This window comes from Gasterosteus aculeatus, chromosome 4 (genome assembly GCF_964276395.1).
Source record: "Gasterosteus aculeatus chromosome 4, fGasAcu3.hap1.1, whole genome shotgun sequence".
Classification (NCBI taxonomy): domain Eukaryota; kingdom Metazoa; phylum Chordata; class Actinopteri; order Perciformes; family Gasterosteidae; genus Gasterosteus; species Gasterosteus aculeatus.
In genome coordinates, this window is record NC_135691.1 from 25,753,151 (window position 1) to 25,765,925 (window position 12,775).

General features: G+C 43.1%; 1 protein-coding gene across 1 annotated transcript; it reads right to left on the reverse strand.

Moving 5' to 3' along the window:
• Positions 1-2,589: 2,589 nt before the first annotated feature.
• LOC120817764 (protein mono-ADP-ribosyltransferase PARP12) lies at positions 2,590-11,710 on the reverse strand. The gene is made up of 12 exons (XM_040174275.2): positions 11,177-11,710; positions 10,226-10,361; positions 9,241-10,012; positions 9,073-9,126; positions 8,861-8,987; positions 8,328-8,505; positions 7,466-7,586; positions 7,278-7,374; positions 7,116-7,194; positions 4,922-5,052; positions 4,612-4,763; positions 2,590-4,357 (listed from the first exon to the last, which is right to left on the reverse strand). Exons 1-12 carry the CDS (start codon positions 11,446-11,448, stop codon positions 3,747-3,749), a joined length of 2,730 nt encoding a protein of 909 aa, XP_040030209.2. The 5' UTR covers positions 11,449-11,710; the 3' UTR covers positions 2,590-3,746.
• Between the last annotated feature and the right edge of the window lie 1,065 nt (positions 11,711-12,775).

Genomic DNA, 12,775 nt, shown 5'->3' on the forward strand with positions numbered 1-12,775 from the left:
GCTCTCCCCACAATGCATGCCGGGAACATGAGGGGTGTAGTCCGTGGTGCTTTTATTGGCGAAAGGAACTGAGCATCTTTCGGTGAAGGCGAGACGAATGTGTGTAGACCAACATTTAAATAGTTCACAGGTTAACAAAAAAATTACAAAAATGCAATACACTTAAAAAAAATGTTGTGAGGCGGTTCAAAATCCCACTGAAATCCATAATTATTCAAATATTTATGAACAAACTTGGTGCAGATGGAGAATGTAAAACAGAAGTGATTCTGATTTGATAATTAGCAAAACATCCCACACAGCTGTGTGTAACATAACCCCTTTAACTTGTTTTTTACATGAAGTAATTCATGTAATTTATTTGCCATGTGTATGTATTTTGTATATACTCTTGTTAACAACATGTTTTATACTTCTTGGGAATATAAGCAAACCTATTTTTATAAATGTATTTCGTACGCGCCCTCATAAACACCTTATTTTAACAACCATCACTGTCCATCTGCCAGCTCCATCTGGTATGCACAGTCGATTCTACACAAACATTATAACAAATCACATCAAACTACTTTGTGTTCATAGTTGTTGTTTCAAGAAAAACTAGCTTTTGACATAATTCATCTCGGGATTACAGCATAAAAAAGTTCATGGTCCTCTAACATGTTCAATTACTACAGAATAGAAAACATAACTGGAAAGTTCAGTGTGTGAAATATCGGTCAGGGCGACACCAGCAGAAGTAAATATTTCACAACGGCGCTCGGACACAAGAACACATCGACTCATAGCTGTCGCTGATGTAACAGAGTGTAATAAGAAGTCATTTATCTCTGGGGAGACACTCCGCTGAGTAGCTCCTGTCTGTTGGTTGTGATCACAGCCGGCCCAAATAAGTATTCTCTGTGTGGTCAAAGGTCAATTTATTTGTACTGCACGCTGCTAGCACAGATAGTCATCATAGGTTTTATTTCAGAAGTTCATAATAACGTTATTACGACACTACAATGTCTTAATTCTGCTTTGTCATGAGCACAAAGCAGGATTAAGAAAAACTTTTGATTAATTCTTGTGTAGATGTTTGAAGGACCGTACAAATCCTGAGATTGTGTTGGAGCCAATGAGACTTTAATGAGAAGCTTTGGTCCACCTTCCAGCCCTTAGAAGGAAACTGGCATGTTCAAAGATGCTGCGATAGCAACTAATTAATTGCACATGTAATGCTACACCACATTGTGCATCTTTCGTGTGCATAAAGTCGGACACTTCTGAGCATCAATCACCTTTTTAATGGTTCATCTTCAATGGGCCAAATGGCGTCAGCATGAATTATGATGTAACCACCTCTCTGCCTTGAATGCAGTCGTTGCCCTTGATCTCTCTTGAAAGGGGGAATCACATGTTGCTGCTGAGACAGGAACAGAGACACAAGCTGCACCCCAAAGTGCAGCGCAAACGTTGTCATCCAATCACAGCGAGACACATCTCCATAAGCAGCCGCACGAAAATAGAAACTAAGCTGAGAGGGGGAATCTCAGAGGATTAGTAGTCTCCATTTCACGTTACTTTAAGACCACATTTCCCCTTATCCCAGTTACCCGCTGCGTTTCTTCTCAAAATCTCAGGGTTCTACCGACACACCACATTCTAAAAGGAAGAATAAGTATAGATAGAAGTAGTGATGAAGGGAAGATGAAATACAAAAAAGAGCAGCGGCAATAAATGGGGGAAAAAAACTATTTCTGCTCCCTCAATTCAGCTTGTTATCCGCTGACTCATGTACATCATATTTGAATGTAATACCATCAGAAAAGGCTTTTGGGGCCCAATGGCATCATCAGGTCTCTTTCCAGGGTTTGGTCCCTGGAAACTCGACAAAGCCCCCCTTGCCCCTCTTGCTATCAGCCAAATGAAGCTCTGACTCACATCCTCTCGACCCCCCGGGGCTCCTGCCGCGCTCCCAATCGGCTGGAACAGAAGGGCTGTGACTCAGCAGAAACACAAACACCTCAAACACCAGCAGGGTTGCGCGCAGACAAGGGAAAGGGAGTCATATTTAATTCATAAGCTCTTGTAAATGCGGGCGGAGCCGATTTTCCGATGCGCCGAGGCCCGGGAGCTCCTGGCAGCCGGCAGAGAGAGAGAGAGAGAGAGAGAGAGAGAGGGCTGGTTCCTGTCACTGAGGCAGCTGCATTTACCCAAGAGGACAGCTCCATCTTAATGGGCAGCAAACCCATAATGGAGCACACGTGTGGCGGGGAGATGGGTGTTCTGGTAGTGACGGCCAAATCCATTTGTCCTGATGCATGGCGATCCGCCGTAATGCAGTGGACCAACGGAGCGGTCCCGTCTTTTTCTGTTCCGAGGAGTCAATGTTCTTCATTAGTTCCCCGACGGGAGGACAGTCGTCCACCAACAAACAACGAGTATCCAGAGGTGTGATTTTATGGAAGGCCGACTGTACTTCTCCTTTGTTTGGTTCAGCATCATGTTGATTTAGTAAATCATTGTCCTCTTGAGAATAAAGCAGAATGTGGCTTGTGACTGACGGGTCACTACCACTGCGAAGTCACATTCAAGTCACATGTTGTATTTCATACATTTACATATTTATTTGCATATATATAAATGTATATAAAGAGACGGTAAGAAACTACATAGTGCAGGAGGAGTTAGTAGTAACTGACAGTAGTAGTGAAAAGCACTTAAATGAAAATAATGAAGCAACATAAATTTAATAATTCATTCAAATTGAAAGACCAAACAGTAAAACAAAAACAATGAAACTTTTACCAATTAGATAGTAGTTTAAGTTAATAGGTTGAGGTACATTACAATAAAATCGATATAATTAAGGTTCACTTCAAATGTTTTTGGTCTAACAATACAATAGATGATTACACAATCAGGTTGTGCCAAAACCTCGTCTATATTTCATTGACAATTGATTGACAGAAGTCAGAAGTTAAGGCCGTACGTCTAATGTCACGCGCTGCCTCATTTCACTAAGAGGCTCAACGCGACCGCTGACGGCCTTTTCGATTCACTGATGAGACGCACAAAGAAAGGACTGCATGTTGCTTCTGTGTGCAGTTTTCCATCGTAACACAATTACTCATTGATTGATTATTCATTCCTTTAATGCACAAAATTAAAAAGTTCGGAAAACACTGTATATAGTCACACTGGAAAGAAAAACACAACGTGGTTTAATAAGTGATTTAACTTCCAGCCCACATGTACACTACAAAACCTTATTTCAATTTCTATTTTGCGAAGCCGATCAGGATGTTGCCGCCGTTTGCTGTTACGCAGCAGAACCTCTGGCTGTGACAAGAACTATAAAGGATGTATTCCTAATTAGAGTATATGAATGATGTTGCGATTAAAAAAAAGAGGAAAATCCTGAGAAAATGTGTGGATTTCAAATGAATTTCCCTCCATTTATTTTAATCCCACCTCAATAGGTGAAATTCCACAGTAAATGCAAACAAAACAAACCCCAATTACATGTTTTCATAACGCTTTAAAATATGTTTTTACAGGCTCGCAATTGTGTCGTCTTGTTGCTGCCTCTTCTTCTAGACTGCTTTACCGGCACCTGACATTCACATAACCACACCGGGGTGCTGAAAATCCGCTTAACTTCCCATTTAGTGTTAGTGGATGTCTCTGGACTTTTAAAAGCGGAGTTGCTTTAGCATAGTGGCTTGCCTACTTCGAGCTGAATTGACATTTTGCCGTTTTCCCTAAGCAATGACACAGCTATCGTTTTTCTTTAACGGAGGTGATGACGATTTTCGGGCAATACTTGTACTGTTGGACCGTTGGTAAGATGTTGTGCTAAAATCGTACGAGGGTGTGCTGAGTGGAGGAACTGACGCGCTGGGTCGGAGCGAGGCTGCGCTGGGTGGAGAAACTGACGCGCTGGGTCGGTACGAGGCTGCGCTGGGTGGAGAAACCGACGCGCTGGGTCGGTACGAGGCTGCGCTGGGTGGAGAAACTGACGCGCTGGGTCGGAGCGAGGCTGTGCTCACCGTGGGTTGATAAGATCTCGGTGGCGGTACCGACGTGTAGCCACTCAACCTGTCAACGAGTGGGTGCGCGGCCTTGTACTGCAGCAGGTACTCTGGGTAAATCTGGAACTTCTCAAACACAACAAAGATCGAAGGGTCCAAAACGTCGTCCACGCAGCTGTGGTAGAAGTTTATGTCCCCTCCGTCCTTGGAAGGAGGTCGGCGGTAGCTGGAGTTCCCTTTGGTGTAGTCTCCCACCAGCACCCGAGAGACGAACATGGAGCGGACGTCAGAGTCACCGGTGTAGCAGTGCGAGTACTTGGCGTCCCGGGCAAAGTAACTTCCTGTGTTGGGACACAAGAAAATACATTTTTGGGGAGTTTTTCCTGTGCCGATGGTGGGTTTCGGGACAGAGGATGTTGTATGTGTACAGACTGTAAAGCCCTCTGAGGCAAATTTGTAATTTGCGATTATGGGCTATACAAAATAAAATGAATTGAATTGAATTGAATTTCCCAGCGTCCAAGTTGACTCACCCCAAAGCATCTTTTGTCATCAAATCAGTAAATGGCTCACAATTTATATTTCTTCAACTCACCTTGGCCAAACACCGTTCCATTAAGTCCACAGATCCTCCAGTCAAAGTTGGTGTGGCAGATGCCATCTACGTACTTTGGGTCAGTGCCGTGAAAAAGCTGTTTTTCGCTCACATTTTTCCCGTTGTTGTTGTTTTTCATTTGATTCTTCTGCCTGTATACAGGAATGAATCAGGAACGGTAAAGCTGATACTTTAAAGGAAAGAGTGCTGACAAACTGGAACTTTGGCAACCACAGAATAATAATAAATACTGATATGTGGCTATCAGAGGGTGAGGGTGTTATTTCCCCATTATAAAAAACGTACGTACCACTGAAAGACATCCCAAAGAGCTTTGTTCTGGATCCTCTCTATTTTCACAATGTCAAAGCCTCTCATAGTTTTACGGAAAAGACTCTCAAGCTCCTTAAAGTCATCCGAGAGGCGCAGCAGGGGCACTCGCTGGGAAACACACAGCAACAGAATTACGTTTACTCAGGCGTACGGCTTTCACACATTTGTTAGCCACAGAAACACATTGGGAACATTGACATTTCACCTTCAAGGTTTATTTACACGTCCATCAGCTTTTTTGAAATAATAATTATAACATTATTTCTGTTTGAAATATGGTACATTATTAAGACTGATATAATCAATGGTGATATTTGGATCCCATTAGTTTGGTAATTTTATTGTTAAATATTCAATTTTTATTACAATGATGAAGATTATTGTTAGTATTACATATATTTTACCATACAGTTCATAATTACTAGAATGATGATCATCCTGGTGATGATTATAATAATTAGTGTTTACGTCACCATTGTTGTAGTCAATTGACTGAGAAATAGTACTAAATGTACTCCGGTTCCGCCGGTTAATTATTTCCCCGTATCTTATCTGTATTTACATCATTTTTTGATTGCTGTTTCTCTCTCTGGCCCTGTCATGTCTTGTGCGTGTATTCATGTAAATTACTTGCGTAGCACAATTAATAAGCTCCAAAAAAAGAGAGCGAGTGAATATATATATATATATATATATATATATATATAAAAGAGAGCGAGTGAATATATATATATATATATATATATATATATATATATATATCTCTATATATATATCTATATATCTCTCTTTTTTTGGAGCTTATTAATTGTATATATATATATATATATATATGCGGACATTCTCAATCACACCCTACTGCAAATAATAAGCAACACTATGTGAAAGCTTCGAAACTGTATGTTGCCCGTCTTTACGTTGGATGCATAGAGAGCAACCGGCTTGGACTCTAGAGGAAGCATTCTCAGACGTATCACTTGTGACACGTGGAGCCAGTGCCGAAACGTGAGTGTGTCGTCGTTGTCGTAACTGCTTTTGGCGCTACAAACTGCGGTACGCGTTATTTTGTCTTGGCTGTAGACGGCGCACATCAGCACCACTACGGGTCAAAGCTGCTGTTTCTGCGTCGGCGGATTTGTTTGCTTACAGGTGCAGCAGGTTGGACTGGATGCCGCAGGCCTGATTTCAGAGACTCAGTGACACAGCGTGTCCTTGTTTTTTAAGCCTTCCATGTGGTGACATATCTCCATCTTAGTCAGCGTTTTAAAATATTATTTGTGATTTTTGTAAAAAAAAAATCATTTTTGAGGTGGTGACTACATGCTTGAGCCGCTTTGAATAAAAGCCATGGCTAAATAAATATAACGTTAACGAGACATAAAACACAAAAGAAAAGTAACCTATAAAAGCTGGGTACTAAAATATTTGTCTAACGTTACTGAAACAGCAGAGAAGCGTGCATTTGTTGGGGACTATTTCCAGATGTGGATTAATACGCATTTGGAGAATTTACAGCTGCAGGATGTTGAATTTGGGATTGATAAACGACGGCAACAAGTTAATTGTAAAAAAGGAACATTTTTGTTTACAGCCTTGAACACGCCTAAGAACGTAGCTGCCATTAGCTCCTCGTATGACGGCGATATGTCTGCGGCTTACCGCACAAACACGTTATGTAACATTAGTGTGCCTCATCACTTACAAGTGTGGTGTTGATGGGCAGAACTGAAATAAAAAAGAGTTATCAACGCATAAAGTAAAGTAAACATTACAAAAGAGGGAGACGCACACAACCAAGTAAATTAAGGATATTTTTTCAAATGAAATAACCCAGAGAGGCCACTTAAACCAGCAGCGGGGTGTAGTTTCAGCATAGTCAGTAGTGTAGTTAAGTGCAGGAGGAAAAATTGATTATGCAATGTTGTTTAGTGTAGAAACAAACAGTAACCTCAAAACGGGCGACTCAGGAAGGAGAGAGGCACAAACTGAACACTGGAGAGCTTTTTTGACAGACGGCACGGATTTCTCCAGGGGAGGAAATCCAAATAATGTTATCATAGATCTTATAGCAGTTAGTATTGTTTTTCTAAAAAAAGTAATCGAGGAATAGAAATAGATCCTTGGAAGTAACGTTGCCAGAGCACTTTGAATATGCGCCGTGTTCCACATACCTTGTATCCTGTTTCTGGAATCTGCGTCTTGTCCCAGTTGTTGGGGATGGTGCTGAAAGCCGGTTGAACAAGTGGCCTTCTGTGGTCATAAAAGAAAAGGGTTATTGTCGGTGTGAGGCGGCTTGAAATGGTTCCCAACACAGCGCGTCTGAGATGTCGTACCTCAGCCTCTGTGTTCGGACATCAACTGCGGAAGCAAACTTAGGCCGTCTTTTCACGACCCTCTTAGTGTTGTAGCGCGTGTTTGTTTGCATCATGTCTGCGAAATAGAAAAGATTATAGCACTGCTTGAATATTCCAAAATGCACCGAAGTGTGGCTGGAGAGATCTGTTGCGTAACATTTGTTTACCCTGGAAGCTGAGTGAGTAGGACTGTGAACCGGCGGTGAAGTTCACCACATCTTTGTCATTGCTCAGGAACTTCTGCTCCAGTGTGGCGCTGTCCGTGTCCGCTACACTGCGTCCATCAGCCTGGAACACAAGACACAAGCAGAACCGAAAAGGTGACCAACGACCAATCAGGAGTTGGTACCGTGTGCCCGAAGGCCTCCAAAAACAAAAACAAAAAAAGTGAAAAGAGAAAAAATTAATATCAAATATTATCAAATTATTATTTTCTGCAGCTAGTTCACTGCAATGTGAAGTTGTTTGAAGCAATGGTGCTGTTGACTGTCGACACAGGCTCGGCTTTGCAAGTGGGATCATGATTTTAAACTTCAATAGTCCAAAATTCTAATTGGACGGTCTCACTTATTTTTCTCATGGTGTGGCAAATGTTTGTGGAGTGAGGTTGCTGCAGTGAACTGCATTCACGGTGGTGACCCGACTGGACAAAATGTCACCAAAAAAGAGGTAAACTGACCTTTTTGGCCCCCATCAGCTCGGCTAGCTTTGCGCACCGTGACACCTTGTCAGTGTGCATACCTTCAATAAAACTGCAGGCCGCAGCGGCTGATGCTATGCTTCCATGCTGCACCTGTGTTTGCTAACTCGCTCCGTTATCTATGAGGAACTGTGTCAATGTTTACTGAAATGATATCACTTTGAACTTTGATCAGACTTCGTCTAATAAAGGCCTTGAACATTTCTATTTCTTAAATAATACCCCAACACCATTACATAACGAGTCCATTGTTGCTATGAGAAAATGTGAGGAGCAGCTTTAGCAGATCACAGGATATCAAGCACTCACATCAACACACTTATACTTACACCAGTGTGTAGTGCTGAAGCGTAAACGTTCCACTTCCCGAACTCGTCCTCCCAGTACCAAAGCCACTCAGTGGTGTGGATGAAGGTCGGCTCAAGCAAAGAGTTTGCGGTGGAGAGTCGGCGTACTTTGTCCGATCCACGGGTCATCGTGTCAAAATGCACCGGTGTGATGCCGGCACTAGAATACAGACAACCAGAGAGCCATTGAGAAAAGCCATAATATACAGAATATTTCTTCCTGTAAAATAATATCTCTTTAAGTCCCACCCAACAAACAAGTAAGATTAAACTAAAGAAACAATCTGCTTTTATTATTCTTTGTTTGCACTTGCCGTATGATTACTGTAGGCGTTGTATGAACTGGATGTGTTGAAAAGCTAAAAGGAGTTTGATATCTGACTTTCCCTTATATCCATATACAACCTGCATATCTACCCAACAGACTTCGTTTTACTCTCACATTTTTCTGCAAATCCCCCCCCAGTATATACACATTGAGATGGTTGTGCTAAAGAACAATATCCCAGAAGTACCTGTATGTTTTTGCAGGGTCACAGTAGTCCTTCTCGATGGCCTCATTATCAGGCAGGTCGGTCCACCTGTCGAACTCTCTGACCTCCCATTTGTACGGCATCTTAAAGTGCACTTTAAAGCAGCGCTCTGAGAACACATTGGTCACAACACCCAAATGAGCATCGAAGAATGATTGACGTTCCCCCATGACGCTGTGTCACTGATTACTCACCATCATCATGTATGCAGCGTCCCTTGACGAAGTACAAGCATATCTCAGTTTTATCTGAAGGACACAAACAAAAAGTGCACTTTTAAATTCTTGTTGCGGTTTCTTTTTTAAACGTGTTAATAGTTTAACACTTTTCCCCCCCTGAGGTTTGCAGGTGGTGTAGTTCACCTCTCACGGGTCTTGGCCTCTGCAGTCCACCCGGAGCGCTGGCACCCTTTGTCTCATGGTCCTTGACGGCCCCCGGGATGTCGGCACTGGAGCCGGCTTGGCTGCCCGCTTGGCTGCCCGGTGGTCCACCGCTCCCTTTGGCTGCGGTCGAGGTATTCTTTGGGTTTTGTTTTCTGTTCTGAGCATCGTCTGACAATTTCCTGGCAAAGAAGTCAAGCGGCTGCCGAACTTCATTCAGTCCATCTTCGCTGTACAGATCCAAAACGTCAAAGTCGATGTCATCGCCAATGTCATCGGGGGAAGAGGTTTGCTGCCGCAGTAGATCGTTGCCATGGTCTCCTCTGTTTCCGCTGCAGCCTCTCTGGCCTCTGCTGCCTCTACTACCTCTATTGCCTCTATTGCCTCTGTTGCCTCTGTTGCCTCTGTTACCTCGGTAACCACCTCTCCCTCTGTACCCCTGCCTTTGCTCTGAATTCCCACCATCGTCGCCGCTTCCATCATTGACAGTGGAGGATTTGCCCCTATCGCCCTTTCTGTCATTGTACTTCATAGCCAATATATTCCCATAAACTGACCTCAGAGAGGGAATGAGGTCGTCAGGTACGCCTTTCTTCCGCAGGTTCTCGTGTGGCTGGGGAGCATTAAAATCATGGTTCTTGACACAGCTGCAGTCGCGATTCATGTACTTCTCGCAGATGTGCATTCTCTTGCAGCCAAGGCCATCCCCACACAGGCCGAACTCCCCGCCGCCATTGTTGTAATTGTGGCATATCTGGTTAGAGGAGACGAGGTGGTTACAATCGAGAGTAAGCAAAGGGGGATGATTGACAGACGTGTGGATGAAGTCATTCAACTTCTGCTACTTCAGAGGACACTAGGATCTCTAGCAATCCTGTCTTCAGAATCTGTGTCCCCTTCTGTGCACGGACGCATCAGATGCAACAATGTGAATTAGAAAACCTGCTGTGGTTGAGGTCAAACTTACGGAAGGCAGGAGCCAGTTGTCATTCTGCAGCAGCAGCGTGCGCAGCTGAGTCAGGTTGAGACTCTCCAGCTCATGCAACTTCAGCATCCGCATATTGTGATCAGAGTCCAGCTGATGGGAGAATTTGAATGCCAACCTGTCATCAAAGAACACAAAAGACCCATGGCACATGAGTGGGTTTGATCTTAAAAACACGTCCCCTGTTCCAAACGTCGAAAATGAAGCTGTCTGTCTATCCGTAAATAAAAAGTAATATAATAAGAGAGACAGTGTATTGGTGTGATATAAAAATTATCTTGTGGGAGCATTACCTGACATTGGTCCCTGTGAAATATGCTGAGCTTAATATTTTATCTGAAGATACTATGATGGACCCTCCACATAATTATTCCACATGCTTGTGTATGCAAAAAAAAAAATCCCAACATTAAATTGGAGCAGGAGCACAAAGTAGGGGGACCAGGGCAACACACCAATGGTGACACACACAGACTCCCATCGTGAAGGAAGATGTCCTCCCTAGTATCTGTATACTCATTTAACTCTGGACCAGAGGTAAATAAGCAAAATTGTAAATTGGGGTTAAACAAATAGTCTGACTATTACTCAGATAGTATCGTTTTAACTTTGAAGCTGCATCACACACTTCATTGTGTCGAACTAAACTCCGCGCTGGTCTTTATGACAGCGGCTCTCGCGGAAACCTGCAAATCTACGGTGCTTGAACGCATCACGTGTGTCGTTCAAAACAAGTCAATAAACGCACCGAAACGCAACTCCGGTGGCCTCCTTCTGCACTGAATAGTTCTATTTACATATTTAAAATATGGTGATTATTCGGATTTCCACAATAAAGACCTCTTTAAAAAAGAAGAACTGAGATATATTTGAAGTAGTCACGGGCCTCCCTTGGTTTCACGTTAAGCCTCGTACTTGAAGGGAACTCTTTACCTGCCATGATTGACCGGACAGGATCCGGTGAAGAGGAACCTTTTACACAGGTGAAGCCCGCACAAGAAGCCATCGCAATCTCGGACTTTGCACATCTTCAGCTCGGTCCTGGCCACCACCTTCTGCTGCCCGAAGGGACAACACATAGCGAATTTCTCCTGGTTGCTGATGACGTCATTGATAGCTTCGCCCGAGCCGAGATTACACGTCAAATCATTAGTGTCGACTGCTCCTTGATTGTTGCAGATGAACTTCAGTATTTCGGAGTCCATGGTCTCGGGCCTGCTTCGTTCCGTGTGTCCTTCGGCCGTCTAAGGCAAGGAGGCCGACACCGCCTGCCTTTGTCCAGGAAGTACGGTGTCGTTTCCGAAGACTGGAAACCGAAACTTAGCCGCAGCTCTGCTGTAACGCTGCTCTCCTCCGCCGGGGGGCGTCGTCGTGTTATGTAAAACAAGCTCACTGGCGTATTAGGTATAGGGCATGACGTGAACGTGTATGAACGTGATACATATTGTTTTAGAGCTTTGTAAATGCGCGTCATCTGGGTCACGTGACACCTCCTTACATTGAGGGCGGGTTTTAAATAGTTGCATTTGATTTACGTTAGGGGATTGAATAAGAAAACGCAACGCATGATTTAATAATCTGTATTCAATACTTTGCATTATACTGACTGTTCCCTTGCGTTTTTGCCGTTGTTGACAGTTTAATGTTTAAGTGTTTTTACGGTGGGATTACAATTGCCACTCAGAAGCTTCAGCCCTCTAGAAGAACAAGACCATTCTTTCTCCCTGTTAAATAGGACCCGCAGGCTCGCTGTGGAACGGATAACAACAATAATGTACATCACATGTAGTCACCAGATCTCTACTTGAGTCAAACCACTGCAGGAGATTTGAGAAACAATTTCATCATCATCGAAACACAAAATGAGGGAGTGACCTTTGGACGAATAGAGATCTTCACATGCAACAGAGGAGTTTGAGAGACAATCTGTGCCAAAGATCACTGAAGCTTTTACTGGAAGCTCATTGGTGGTGTGACATCCTTCAATTTCTCCCCCATCATATGTTCGGTTAGTTCATTTGGGCCTGTGAGGAGGGGGGGCTTCAGTTCACCAAATCGATTCTGTCCTAATGAAATACTGTGCAACATTGATCTATTTCAAACCGTATTTACTGTTTTTCCGACCACATGGGGGCAGCGGAACAAGCTGTTTTCAAACTTTTGACATCGATACATTGTCAAGTGCCTAATAATTGCATTTGCTTATTTACACATCCACAAACAGAACAACAAAAACATGTTAATTTAACATTTAAGTTATGTTTCTGATTCTACTTCATATCAACTTATCATTGTAGCTCTGTTTTGGTACAACTCTCTCCAACCACATTAGTAATTGAATCCATTGTTAATACAACGATGTGTCCGCCGCTGCAGCCTAATGATCCAAATACTCAGATTACTATTTGAGTTCCATAATACATACTAACGTGGACAATGTAGGACCAGCTGGTCCCTGGTCCTCATTGACGAACCACCTCATCTAACCCCCCCCACTCAGCTCATAAATCACAAGAAAAATATATTTACTTG